Source organism: Pteropus medius, unplaced genomic scaffold (genome assembly GCF_902729225.1).
Source record: "Pteropus medius unplaced genomic scaffold, Ma_sr-lr_union100, whole genome shotgun sequence".
Classification (NCBI taxonomy): Eukaryota; Metazoa; Chordata; class Mammalia; order Chiroptera; family Pteropodidae; genus Pteropus; species Pteropus medius.
The window spans coordinates 2,501,915-2,515,869 of NW_024346692.1; the positions used below are offsets into that span (position 1 = coordinate 2,501,915).

Below are 13,955 nucleotides of genomic sequence, written 5' to 3' on the forward strand. Positions count from 1 at the left end.
TTTTGTTCAAATAAAGAAAACAGGGAAATGAGGGGCTCAGTCAGATCATACGATTGTTTTATTCTTACTCTCTTGTGCTGTTTACAGTGTCTCCCAGAAAAGAAGAACCCATCTGGCAGGGAATGTGACTAGGGACCTTCATAGAGCCAGCAGCAACCACAGAAGAATCCAGGGGTGAGAATGAGCCTTGGAACCCAAGGCAAAAGAACAGTTAGTGATCATTTGCCCATTTCCTGGCCTCTAGTTGTTCAAATGGGAATAAGAGATATTAAATGATCATGTATTGAGGTGGAGAACTTCGAAGGTCTGGCCATGATGGGGGTCAGAAGGAGTGGGCAGGATTGAAGCTTGGGTTTTAAGCATCCAGTACCAGGGACCACTTTGAGAGAGTGTGGGAGAAGATGCATCAGAGAGACGGTGTGGGGGTGTTGGGAAAGGGGTCCAGCTGTGATCAGGGAGAAGGGACAGTGCAGTGAACATGACGGAGAGGGTTCTTCCAAGTGCCAAGGGTAGGGACAGTAAGGGGCAGATGTGCTCATTCTGTCCACTCCTTCTTAATGGACAGATTCCACTCCCAGGTGAGGTGGTCGTGCTTGTCATCGTCGGTGAAGAAGGACTTGTTGTGGTAGGTGCCTCGGGCCAGCATGCCCTTGGGAGCCTCCTCAATTGGAGTCAAGAATTCATACTCCTCTGGTCGAGGCCCATAGCTGCCAACCATAAATGTGGCTTTATCCACTGGGAAGAAAGAAAAGTTCATTAGGGTAAGAGTCTGATAGAGGAAAAACAAATAGTGCAAACTGGAGAATTTGGAGCACTTTTTTTTATTGGAGTGCCTTTTAATACAATTTCCTTTGAATTTAATAGTTTCCTTTGACCTATTTCCCAAGACCTATGGTTCAGTAATCTGCTGTGGGTTCCAAGAATCAATGTTTTTAAAAAGCATCACCACTGCTTGTGAGTATCAGGAAAGTTGGAGAATCGGCACCCTAAATCAATAGAGATTAAGATTTTTTTTTATGGAGATGTAGCAGATTATACCAGAAAAAAAAAACAAAAAACCCAGGTGGTCAAAAGGTGCAAACTTCTAGTTGCAGTATAAATAAGTTGTGGGGATTTCATGTACAGCATGGTGACTATAGTTAAGAATACTGGACTGTGTATTTGAAAGTTGCTAAGAGAGTGTATCTTAAATTTTCTCATCACAAGAAAAAAATTATAAGTATTTGTAATGATAGATGTTAACTTATGATAATTATTTTGCCATATATACACATATCAAATCATAATGTTGTACACATGAAACTTATTCAATACTATATATCAATTATATCTCAGGTCTCTAGTTGAGACCTGAGTTCTGATCTCGAATCTTCAACTACATAAGTCATATAACAGTTCTGGGCTTCCGTTTCTTTTCTGTATAACAAACTTTAAGAATCTTCTATCTATAGACTATTATTCTATGAACATGTCAGTTGGAGGAGATAAGGTAATAGCTGGTAATCAGAATGAACAGACTTCATGGGTGGACTAATTGAATAGAAGGGTAAAATCAATAATTTGGTTAAGAAAAAGAGCTGGGACAGATGGTGGAAATAGCCAACCAAAGTTATTAATAGATGAATAACTGGGATACATATTAAGAAGAATAGGTGATTAGAAAGTATAAATAAGTGTAGGTAGGTAGATAGGCCAACAACATGTAGCTAGCATTAAGTGTTGTGACAAAGTCTGAAGGAACAATGACAGACACCATTGCCCTCTGGCCTAAGTGAGGCAACAGAGTCTCTATGCCCAAAGGAAAATAAGAAACTTGAGTATTTTTTCTTTCATAAGACTAGATATTAAGATCTTTTAAGTCAACAATCTTCTGTGGCATTTGAGTAATTGAGTGGTTCTCTATGTCATACAAATTTATCAGACAATTTCTCCCTTAGCCCTTATTTACTGATTTGGTGGAACTGACTTATGCATACATTACTGTTTCACGCCTCTGAGGGAAGAGAGCCCCTCAGGTAAAAAGGAACTGTAGGAGTGCTTCCGTCAGCTCTCCACCCTCTTATCTTTCAGCCCATACTAATGGAGGAAAACCAACAAGTTCCCAAGACATGTGCAATTTAGGTTCAACTTGTCAAGAATGACTGCAGATTAAGTAATGTTATATTATTTGTTTCAATTACACAGCTTTTCTCAATTCTAGAAAGAGTATTTTTTTTCTATTTCTTTGTTTAGGATATAAACACCCTCCCCCCACCCGCCCTCTTACATGCTACTCCCAACTCCCCTTCCCAGCAAACATACATGCCATTGCATAAGTCTTTCCTGTCTTGGATTTCTCTGACACTCAGGTTTTATACCTGTGAACTGCTTTTTCTTTTTCTTTTATTGTTGAGAGTACTTTTATATACTTTATTTGATTTAAAATTATCTTGGTTACCTTTCTCCTTTGTGAGTAATAAAGTTGAATTCTAGAACCTCAGTGCCGGCCCAGACTCCTGAATGTAGGTCTTGCCATTAACATCTAGGTCAGAGGTATATATGTACACTTTCGCAGGGTGAGCACCCACAGCTTTGATCAGATTTTTAAGTGAGTTATGTCTACAAATTGGTAATCACCAAAAGTTTCAGTATCAGTGAGAAGCAAAGTTTGGGACAGTATAAAGTGCAGGTCCCTTACCTTTCACCCCAGTCCGGTAGGTGTGCTGAACATACTTTAGGCCTGACACAATATCTCTGTTCACCTGTAGGTGGGAAGGATACAAGCAATTCAGATTACAGAGGCTTTAATTTTTCCTTGTCATTCATTCTAATCCTACCTAGCTGAGTCTTCTCTGAAGATGAAAGGATTTAAGATTTCATTCAGATTGTTATTATTATTGTTTAGTGTGTGGTGCAGTGGAGATTGGAGAGAGGAATTCATAAGACCCAATGTTGCCAATCTGGTTTTAATCATGGAATACTGCGATTTTTGTTTTTGGGGAGTGGGATGGTTAATTAAAACATCTCAATATTCCTCATTATATTTCCCCTTCCTCAATAGTCCAAAGAACGGTCTTGAGCTTCCTCTCCCCGATACTACTGGCCAGAAGACTGTCCTTGACTTAGGAAAGGTTACAAAGGTACCGATGGAAACTATTATGGAAACATCCGAAAATCCTAACCTCAGAAACGATCCACCTCTCATATGAAAAACAAACAACAAGGAGAAAAGCAGTAATGGAAAATCAGGTCTAGAAGATGGTCATAAAGTAACCAACTATGGTTGGAATCTTGAGGTGAGGAGATGGGCCACACGAAAATATCCTCCTCATATAAATAATGAGTGAAATCCACTTGTGTCTGGCAAGTATTTTGGAAGTCTGTCATTTTCAGATGTTGTCTGAGACCCTGCCACTTCCCAAGCCTTTCAAAGAAAATTCACTAAAGCGGAATGAAAATATAGAGCCCAAGCACTTTATTTTTCCATGAGTCATTTTACCTAGGACTGAACTGGGTTGTCTGTTAATTTTATACAGTGGTCATGTTTATACAAACAAATTAAAGTGGACAGTGCATCATTAGCTGGAGGACTTGGTTAATTGTTTACTGATATGAAAAATTAAAGCATCTTCAAATAATTTCTCCCCAGTAGTAATTATGGCTCCTTTTTCATTTTGGACAAAATAATTAAACCAATCTGTCAATGCTACATTGTCTTTTATTGATAATGAGGCAGGTCGTAGTGTCTATTGCCAGTTTAGGTTCTAGACTGTCAGTAAAATCTGTGACAGAAAAAAAAATGGCTTCATTGAAGAATCGTGATAAAATGAAATCAAACTTTCTAATTACTCTGACTCCCACATGTGGCTCATAGCAAAAATGAATGGATCTTTCTAGAATTATCTAAGCAGATCCCTTGGGCCCAGTAGGAGATTTGTTCTCCTGGGAAAAAGACTTAAAAATAGGAATGGTGGTGGATTAGCAATAAGGCCTTCAAAACAAATGGTCTCCTGTTTTTCTGTTGCTTCATAGAACGTCCATTTAATATAAATATGTTTGATGGTTAAAGAAAAGTATGAATGGTTCTAGTATTCTCTTCCTCTGCTTCTTGAACATCCCTCTCCATTGATTCTCCCACACCAGGAGGAAGAGGCTTTGGTGACATGAAGAAAAAAAGTAAGAGCTGTGGAAGTCAGAGATACTACGTTTTCTTGGGAGGCAGAAGAAAAAGGGAGAGAAACTAAAAGAGCCACTCCAGACCCAATTTTTGGAGAACGTTGTGAAGTTTCAGAGGAAAAAAAGAACAATGAGAGTTACTAAGAGAGATAAAGCGGATTTTAGGTTGTGTTGCTGGTGTTACAAGTGCAAACTTTCTTGGATATTTTTCAAGAGACATCTGTAAAGGCGTAAATTGCTTTTCAATTATTTTCACTTTTGAACTGGTGTTTTTTCTAACTGTAGCTCCATGCTGGGACAGGCCACAGGGTAGTTCAGGTATATGTGGGTTATATACAGAGAGTGATATTTTTCCTGAGTGGGAATGAGGGGGCAGTCAGGCAAATATAAGCAATTAAGAGCATGGTAAATTTCTGACTTATTCGTTTTCACAGTCAAGGTTATTTTTCTCTTTAATTTTGACTGCTCCCTGGAATATGTGCCTGTTTATTATATTTCACTTTATCTGCTCCACAACTAAATAGTAATTTCCAGTTGTTTACCATGGAACGCACTCCCTGGATTTATACAATGATTGAGCAATCATAGCTGAGGCTCTATCTTTTCCTTTCTCTTTTCCCATTAACTGGTTCATTCATTTTCTATGTCTCAGTAAATAGTCACTAAATATCTACCATTTGTAAAGTTTTGTGTAAAATATTGGTAAGAAGAGATATATAATCTCTCCCTATCTCAAAGTGCTTATGCTATAAAGGGGAGAAATGACACAAATGGTACAATACAAAGCAGTGTGTGCCTCGTGGGTGGGAATATTAGTTTACAGGGAGAGGGATCCCACTGAGTTAAGTGATCAATGGAAAGTTCAAGGAGATTGTCCTGGTTGGAAAAAGGCAGGAAGCGAGGGTGGGTCTCAACAGTAGAACTTGGAGCTGGGGGGAGGACTGTTCAGATGCAGAGAGAGAGAGAAAAAAGAAACAAACAAAAGGTGTGCCAACATGATAATGCAAGATATTTAATTTTTTTCTTTCTCTGGTTATAGGTAGAATTTAAACTTTACAAAAAACATCCAGAGCAAGATACTTACTTTGAAGTGAATTTTGACTCTATATTCAACACCTTCTTTTAGCACAAAAATTTCTTTTTTGAGGGCTTCAAGATCCCCTGTAGAAATGAATTTAGAAAGAGTTTACTCAGAAGGAGAGACGCAAGAGATGAATGACGTTTAAACTCCAGAGCCATTTGCTGGGCGCTTCAGGACAACACGTTCACACAGCCCTCAATTCAAAGGCTATTTGAGATTAGTAGCTGCACAAACATGAAATGCCTGAAATCCTACAGCCAGATATGAAAGAAATGTGCTATAGTTTGACAACAACCTTAAGAATATACAAGCTATTACCAGTAATGAGTTATGGACAAAAACAAGTCTTTTCTAATTGTAGCTAATAAAAACAGGTTTTATTAACCATCCTAGAGGAAAGTCTGAACTATCTTGCCATTCTCTCTATTGCAAATGACATGACATATATGTAGTCAAAAGAAAAGATGATTAAAAAGACTATGCCCTTGTGCCTTGTATAAAGAAAGACAGGAAAAATATTATATGAGTACCAGCTATTTGGTTTTGTATATTTGTTCATATTTGTGGCATTTTCTAGCTTTTAAAAGTTTACTTGTTTTGGTTCCTTTTCATCATTCTAAATGAATTTTCACTTTTATACTTGTTTTTTCATTTGCAGTTGCATTTTCATATTATTTTCCTTAAGAAAATAAATACAAAAGCTTCGGGCTCCAGAAAACTGGGATTTGTCCTTAATTCCTGGACCCTGGTTAGAGAGATACTCATTCTCTCTTCTCCCAATGCGATCTTATATAATTTGACATTCATTCGAGGCATATAGATTGATGATGACTGACACATATGTGCAGCCAATGCCTAGTGATGTGTATATAACTATGATGGTTTGTTGTGTGTGTTTGTGTGTGTGTGTTTTGCATAGCTCTGTGCATGTTTCCTGAACAGAGCTGGAACCAGGATATACTAAATAAATATCTGCAATTCACCTCAGTAGTTTCTTTGTGACAGAAAACCAAATTTGATTTTCCTGCTGCTGGGAAAAGGGATAGAGACCAAGTTTTCCCTGCAATGTCATCAAGGCCTTCTAAACAGAACAAATTTCCTTAGTGCTTATTCAGACCTTATCTTTCAAAATGACAGTTATACCTGGTAACATTACACAATTTCACACAGGAAGAGGCCTGAGTCTTGGTGAGAGAAAGAGATTTTTCTCTCCTGGAGAGATGCTAAACTGTGGGGGCAGTTGAATTTGTGTGTCTGCTCTAATGATTTCAGTTGAAGAGGAAGTGTGTCTTCTCAGCCTCTTGTTTCCTCCCTCTGACAAAAAAAAGCCCATATAAGGTAAAGAGTATGGATATGTCCTATGAGAGGGGAACTACCTTGTTGCTAAGCCTACTGTTCAATAGCCATGCTTGCTCTGTCTCATGAGTCTACTTTTGAATCTGGTAATAATTTTTTTCCACTAAATACCTACCTTTAATGCCTCCAAACTCTGAGCTTTGTGGCCCTTCCCTCATTTCTCTGAGATGCCCATTTCCCATATACTACCCACCTTCCCAGCCTCTCTTTACCTCCTCAAGACCTAAATCTCAGGAAAGAACTTGACCTTTGTTATAATAAAGTAAAAGAAAATAGCATCTCAATTTGAATCTTTTTTGGGGGGAAGGAGGGAGTCTTTATTTAAAAGAGTCATAGTTTTAAGCTAAAATTATACATGTTTAACAATAGAATTCTTAGTATTATTCAGGAGGTCTTAGATGGCTGCTTGCCTTCAGGTAAGTTCTGCAGCTAATATAACATCAATACTTTCTCCGATGTTTAGACTGTATAAATAATACAATTCCAGAAACATGCTTCTTGCTTCTTAAAATTTCCATCTTTTTACATGAATAGTAATTCTCTTGCTATCCTATAATGATAAAAATCTAAAGTAAATATGATACAAGTAAATATATCCAGTATTTATGCCTGCACACTCTTTAATTAAATAGAGACAGAGGTTGAGTTTGTTGTCAAACATGGTAAATACTGGATACCCTGAGAGATGTGATTTGTGGACTGGTCCCAGCATATTCATCTCTGAGATTTATCTTATTAGGGTTTCCTTCTGCTGGGATAGGAGATAAAGAGCAATTTTCCCCAGTGATATCATTAGCTCCCTTTCAACGAACAGATGTGTCCACTTACCAGTGAGGTCCATGGTGATCGGTCCTGGGGCACTCTCACATACCAGGGTAAGGCGGGTGACAGTGACATTGGGGGCTGTTGGGTCTGCAAGATTTAAAAGGGAATGTAAGCACAAGGAAGAGACATGTATATCTAGTGCATGTGTGTACTTCAAGTAGGAAGAGCGAACACGAAAAGAAAAGTGATATCTCAATCTAGAGTAGAAATACTAATGAAAAGTAGCAGATTCACTATGATTGGTCTTAGCCAAGTACAGCGGTGCTATTTCTGCTTCAGGAACTTATAGTCCATCTTAATTATCAACAGCAAACATTTCTTGAGTGGCTGTGGTACTCTGCTAGTTGGGCCCTGCCAATCCATACCTTTGGGCCATTCTTAGTCTGCCACTGTGTATGTGGAAGAGATGAATGGTTAGGTAAGGAGTCAGAAGGAGAAAAGAGAAAAAAAATGAAAATATGAGAGAGAATGGAGAGAATACAATTCTAAGTGGTAGTCTGAAATCATTTCTAAATCTTCCTTACGTGTTATTTTTGCTTATTTCGATGTGGTATTGCACCTTCTCTCCAAAGAAGATTTACATAGTTCATAACTTTATTTACCATATATAGACTATGCTTCCCTCACTTATCCCTGAAAGCACTTGGTGCTCTTTCCTTTGCACTGGCTCCCAAATAGCTGAAATGTATGCCTTATTGGGGACCCTCCACCTGATCTTCATCTCCATATACACACCTGCTACCACAGGACCATCTCCCAGGAGTGTTTTCTTGTACTTGGCTAGACTTTCATCATCTTTGTCCATCTCTTGCAGCTCTTTCAGGGACTTCTGAGGTGGAGGCTTGTAATTGAGCTTGCCGTCCAGTTCATCGTCATCCTCTTCCAGGTGTGGTTCTGGGGCTTTTTCAGTCATTTTGATCTATTTCAGAGAGAGAGAGGACGATAGTCCAGAAGTCAGTGACTATCATGATGTTTGTGGGGCTTTTGTTAGCACCATCGTTGCCCTTATGGACTTCTGTAATTGTCAGAGATTTTCCGGGACATTTCTCCCTAATTCCACTTTGTTATATTTCATGAAATAAGAATATAATGCATTCATCTTTTCTCTGACATGCCGAATTTTCCATACTGTGATAGGTACCACCTCTTCACTGAATAAAGCTGATAAAAATATAACTTATCTGTGAATTACATAGTATGAGTGAAGCAACATAGCACAAGCAAGCCTGAATAATGGGCAAATAACCCCAAATCAAAGAGTATAGACATTACCACAGTTCTCCAAATTTAGCCAGCCTTGCCAGTGTCAAAACTGTTAGCATGTACAAACTCAGATGTGATGGTTTCAAGAGACAGGTGGAATAAGTACTTTCCAAAGAAAGCTGGCTTCTTCCCATTAATCAAATCTTTCCCCGAACTCCTGCAATACCTCAAAGGTAACTCATAGAAATCGTGGACCACTATGATGCCTGCCAAGGTATCTGAAAGGTTTCCACCCAACACTGCTAATAATTCCTTGAGGGCAGGTACTAGGTTCTGTGTTTCTCTAGGATCTCCCATAACACTTGAATACTTCAGACATTTTATAAACATTCATTGATTGGTTAAGTTCTATAGCTAAAGATCTTCTGTTCTTCTGAAGTGACACAAAATAGCAAAGAACTCTTTAAATTTCTCTAGACAAAATTGTAATATGTCTTTAGTACCCTTCCATCAATCTCTCCTTTCTGGACTCACTTCCTGTTTAGTACCTACCTCCCATCCCCGCCCCTAGAATTTCCAGTGATGTTACACTCTGAGACCTCTTCTGGGCATACCCTGGAATCTGTTTTCCACAATCATCATCTACATTTACTTGTTTTGTGTTAAAAAACAATTGAGGGGAGATCTAATAAAATTATTCACATGTAAGTGTTAATGATTAAATAATAGATTTAAAAATTATTTCTCTTAGGGCATGAGCTTTTTATAGTCAGAGCTTTTCAAAGCTGAAATAAACCTTAGAAGTGATCTATTCTAACCCCTCATTTAACCATTGAGAAAAATTGAAACCCAGAGGTTAAGAGAATTGCTCGTTTACATAGTTGGGTGAGAAGTAGTGTCCTAATAAAGAGAAAGAAATCTCTATTGAAAGAATTTCAGGTCCCTGTGGCTGGCAACAATGGAGCTAAGTGGGGAAACAAGGGAGATATTTGGAGGAGATAACTTTCTGATTTCTTTCAGTTCTTCCCCAAAGGATAACTTCTTCCCTGCTTGTCAATAAAGGCTTTATTGCTCCAAAATGGTGTATCTATAAGACAATATCCATCACATCACACCCTGAGTGACTTTGCAAACCTCCATAAAGTGCCCTGCGTGTGAAGCTATCTCTAGCCCAAATCAGTTGTGGTTTTGAGTTTCAATGCTACTATCATTGGTAAGAGGAAGAAAAATAATTTAGGAGTAAAGCCAAGCAAAAGCAATTTTAACAGAAAAAAAGAAAAGAAAAGAAAGAGAAATTATACATGTTGGCTCATTAATTCTCTTCTAGCAAAAAAGCAAGTCAAATACTGTGAGCCTGATCACCTCTGAAAACAGCATTGCAATGCCTAGGTCCACTTCCTGTGCAGGAAGGAAACATGTAGGCCTGTTCCTATGGCAACTCTTGCCTCAGCTAAAGAACAAGCACCACTCAAAGCTGAGCTTCTAGAGAACAGCACAATAACTGGAGATTGTGGGTAGTTTAAGGACGATCATTAAGAGGCAGATAAAGAGCAAACCAGAAGAGACTAATCATATGAGATAGGTTCTCCTCTGGTGACACCCAGGAGCCTGGCCAAATACCCAGGTGGGAGGTCACATCATAAACCTGTGGAAGGAGCATCAGGAAGGCTATCTATAGATGAGGACATCTCAACCCCTATGAACAGGCCTTTCTGGAATATATTGCTTGATTCTAACAAGTCATCTGCTTGAAGTCTGACAATCAGATGATGACGACACATGCAGCCACTACTTAGCTGAAGGTGATTTCAATAACCTTCAGGGAATTGTAGTTCTTCGTCCTTGAATCTCAATTTTGAAAGGAGAGTGAGAGAGATTGAGAGAGACAGAGAGTAGAGACAGAAAGATCTGGTCTAGGACAGGGTCTGCTAACCTCTAACAGTGCCCTCACTAGCAAGTCAGTTTATCTGTCTAGATCTTGTTCTTCTCCTTAGTAAATATGAGATTTACGTCAGTTATAAATACCCTTGATTCACTGTAAACAGATATAATAATTGCTCCAGGAAATTAGACACCAATTTATTTAAAGATATTGAAAAGTAGAGGATAATGTGGGATTACTGTATTGTTGCAGTCAAAAGGAGGAAGTTCAGGACCACGTTAAAATAATTTGGTCTTATTATATAGAGTAAGAAAAAGAGATATGAGGCCAGGCGACCCAAAACCAGCTCATTCTGGAAAGCTGATTAGAAAAAGATGAAAATGTCTTATATGGCAAATAAAAGGACTGGAAAAGCAGTTCTCAGGGAAAGCCCTTTTAAAGCAAAGTTAAGGTTGCAAATATTTGGTGAGCCCCACCTGTTTACAGGATACTGTGCTTTAGCACATACTGATGTTTAAGGAACTCTCCAAAGTAGAGAAAGGATTAGAGGACGAATAATCTAAACATACTAAAAAGACCCTGCTGGTTTGACTGATTTTTAGAGATTACAAGTCTCTTTAAACATCTGATAAAAGTCATGGTCCTTTTAAAAGGAAAAAAGGAATAAACTCATGAAATTGTGTATGCAATCCAGAGGTTCATGGACTCCTGAAGTCCTTCAGAGACTTTGTTGGATTAGGAACATGACCTGGAAACTAACTTTTGGAAACATGAAGCAAAAAGTTGAGGAAGCTTGCTTCTTCTCTTCCAGGCCTAGCCAGATCAATGACACAACTGAGTCTTAAACTAAAAATCATGTCTATGAATGTTGGGTATGTAGAAGCAGAAGATACCAGGTAACACCTGCATCTGAGGAAGTGTGATCACAAACCTGGCAGAGGAGCAAAGGTGTCCAGGGAGCAGCTCTTTAGAAGAGTTCAGTGGTCAATTGACTTGATTTTGAATAATTAATTCTTCGCTGAACTAAGCCTCATGCATGGGTTTTGGTTCTGGCTTTGCTACTAACTAGCTGTGACTCCCTGGAGCGAATGTTTGAACACTGTGGATTTTTCCTCATCTTGGGAGGCGAGGGATGAGAGCAGACCATCCTTGGGTGCTTTCCTTTTCTAAGACCTCTATCTGAAGGTTTCTCCTGATCTACAGTCAGTAACAATTAAGTTGCCAGTTCAGTTACCTTATCTGTTACTGCATAGATAAGAGATTATCTATTTGTTTTAGTATTTCAAATTTATGCAAATTCCTCCAAAGATGCTGCATTTTAAATTTCACAATTCATCTCTGGGGAACTTCAGATTCTCCAAAAGACTTAGCCATAAATGGTTAATATAGTTTAACAATGATTTCTCAAACTGTATATATATGTGTGTGTGTGTGTATTTGGCCACAAATGTCAGTTTTCTTTTTTTATCCTCCCATTTCCTGGGGGCTTCCTAAAGTGAAAATAGAAATGTTATGGAAAATTTGCAGACAATTTTCCAATCTCATCATGTAAAGAACAATTGGTTTTATCATCGATGATAACTATAATAGTTATCATACATAGAACTAAATGCTTTCATGAGGATCATATTACTTAGTCCTCACTAAGAGATTAGAAAACTCTTCTACAGATTCAGGTAAATAGCTCACCCAAGAAGACATAGTGTGTGAGGGGCAGAGCACCGGTTGTCTGACTTTTAGGCACCACGCCCTGTTGCTTCAGTTGTCTTTACTAAGAAGTAATAATGAAATTATAACGCTTGTTAGTCATTTTGAGATTCTATTCAGGGGTGCGCAGGCAGAGAGAGGTAAATGATTCTTTGTAGGAATGGCTTTAACAAAGCAGGAAATTGTCACAAAAAGAGGGTTTCAGTGCCACTTTGCCCTTGTGCAAGTCTCTGAACCTCTCTGAGCTGTAGTTTCGTCCTCTGCAGAATGAAATCATTGCATTAAAAGATCTCTAAGTCCTCTTTGAATGCAATGACCCTAACGCTCTTTGATGTAAAAAAAAGGGTATGAAATGAGAAAGAAAAAGAGGAAGTAGAGCTGGGGCTGGGGAGAACCCTGTCCAACCATCAGCAAAAAACATTCTGTTGGGCTTTTCTCAGCAGCGTTGTTTTGTTTGTTTGTTTTGTCGTATGTTGTTTTTGACTTTGGTTCTTTACACAGGAAAAGCAAAATGAAGAATTAATAACTTAATGAGGTTAATATTGATTCTGTCAGGCACAAAGCCCCCAAAGCACATAGGGCTTTTTTTTTTTTCATGTGCTGACTACTCCAGTTATCTCTATTTTCTGCATCCCAGATGCCTACACAGATAAATTTTCATGGTGGAACCCTCACACTCCCATGTCTGCTCTTCAGTGAAACAATGTCAAGGGTTAGATGTGCTGAGGTGGAGCCTTAAGCTTCTCTGGCTCAATTAAAATGCCAAATTAAATTAAGATGGTTATTCACTGCATGAGCATGACAGCACAAATTGACGTTTTCACTTGCAAATTCAGTGGATTTTTCAATTTTTAAATTTCTGAGGCACTGCAAGTGAAATATGTTTAAGAATTTACACCAATCTCAGGATAGAGCGCACTCATCTGGTTCATTAATGCGGATCTAAGTAAGTTGAAGACAAGAAGAGATGAAACTCTCGAGTTTAGATGAAACGCATCACCTGGTGAACCTAGAAAAAGGTGACCTTCATGTCCACTAGAACATGGACTTCGAGTCCAATGGACGAGATATTTAAAATGTGATTTTGCACTTGACTTATCATAGGACTTAAGCAAGTGATTGATTTCACCGAGCCCAAGTTTTTCCACCAATAAAGTGAGAATGATCTTTATGGGGTTGAAGAGTTGGAGAAAACATGAGAAGTCCTAAGACTGTATTGGCCAATAGGAGATGTTCAATAACTACCTGTCCCTTTCTCTCCTCTCTTCCTTGTGATGCTATCTATTTTGTTGCACAGTTTCAGAGAAGTGAGTTAACTGCGCAGGCATCAAATGCTTTCTCTAGGATCTGCAGTGCTGATACTGTCCACGCCTTCCTTCTTAAAAATAGATTTTATTTCTTTGAAGAGTAGAGAAGAGACAAGACGTTCTGGGAATCGCAAGGACTGTCACTATTATATTTCTTTAAAAAACTTCCACATAAACAATTTAATTTTAGATTCTATTTATTGCTCCCTTTTATAGTGGAAGCCAGAGGTCACTCTGTGAGTGAGAAAAAAATAGAAGACACAGGCATAGCTAATGGAGAGAATTTTTCTCTGGAGCAAGATACTGTGGAGACCTCACTCATGTCCTAGAGTTGCCAGATCATGCATCTAGAAGCACAGACCATGAATATAAATGTGGTAGAGATGAGGGAGGGAGAAAAAAAAAATGTGGAAGTACCAGAAGCAGGGGATTTCCAGCA

The 13,955-nt window shown here is 38.5% G+C and overlaps 1 protein-coding gene across 1 annotated transcript in view; it reads right to left on the reverse strand.

The window, feature by feature from the left end:
• Positions 1–36: 36 nt before the first annotated feature.
• The window catches only part of ARHGDIB (Rho GDP dissociation inhibitor beta), a 17,001-nt gene continuing 3,082 nt past the window's right edge, over positions 37–13,955 (reverse strand). The window contains exons 2-6 of the mRNA XM_039876424.1: positions 8,153–8,336; positions 7,421–7,504; positions 5,240–5,316; positions 2,678–2,741; positions 37–735 (exon numbers count right to left, since the gene is read on the reverse strand). Of these exons, the coding sequence (XP_039732358.1) occupies positions 536–735; positions 2,678–2,741; positions 5,240–5,316; positions 7,421–7,504; positions 8,153–8,330 (603 nt within the window). The 5' untranslated portion in view covers positions 8,331–8,336 and the 3' untranslated portion in view covers positions 37–535. The remainder of the gene's footprint in view (positions 736–2,677; positions 2,742–5,239; positions 5,317–7,420; positions 7,505–8,152; positions 8,337–13,955) is intronic.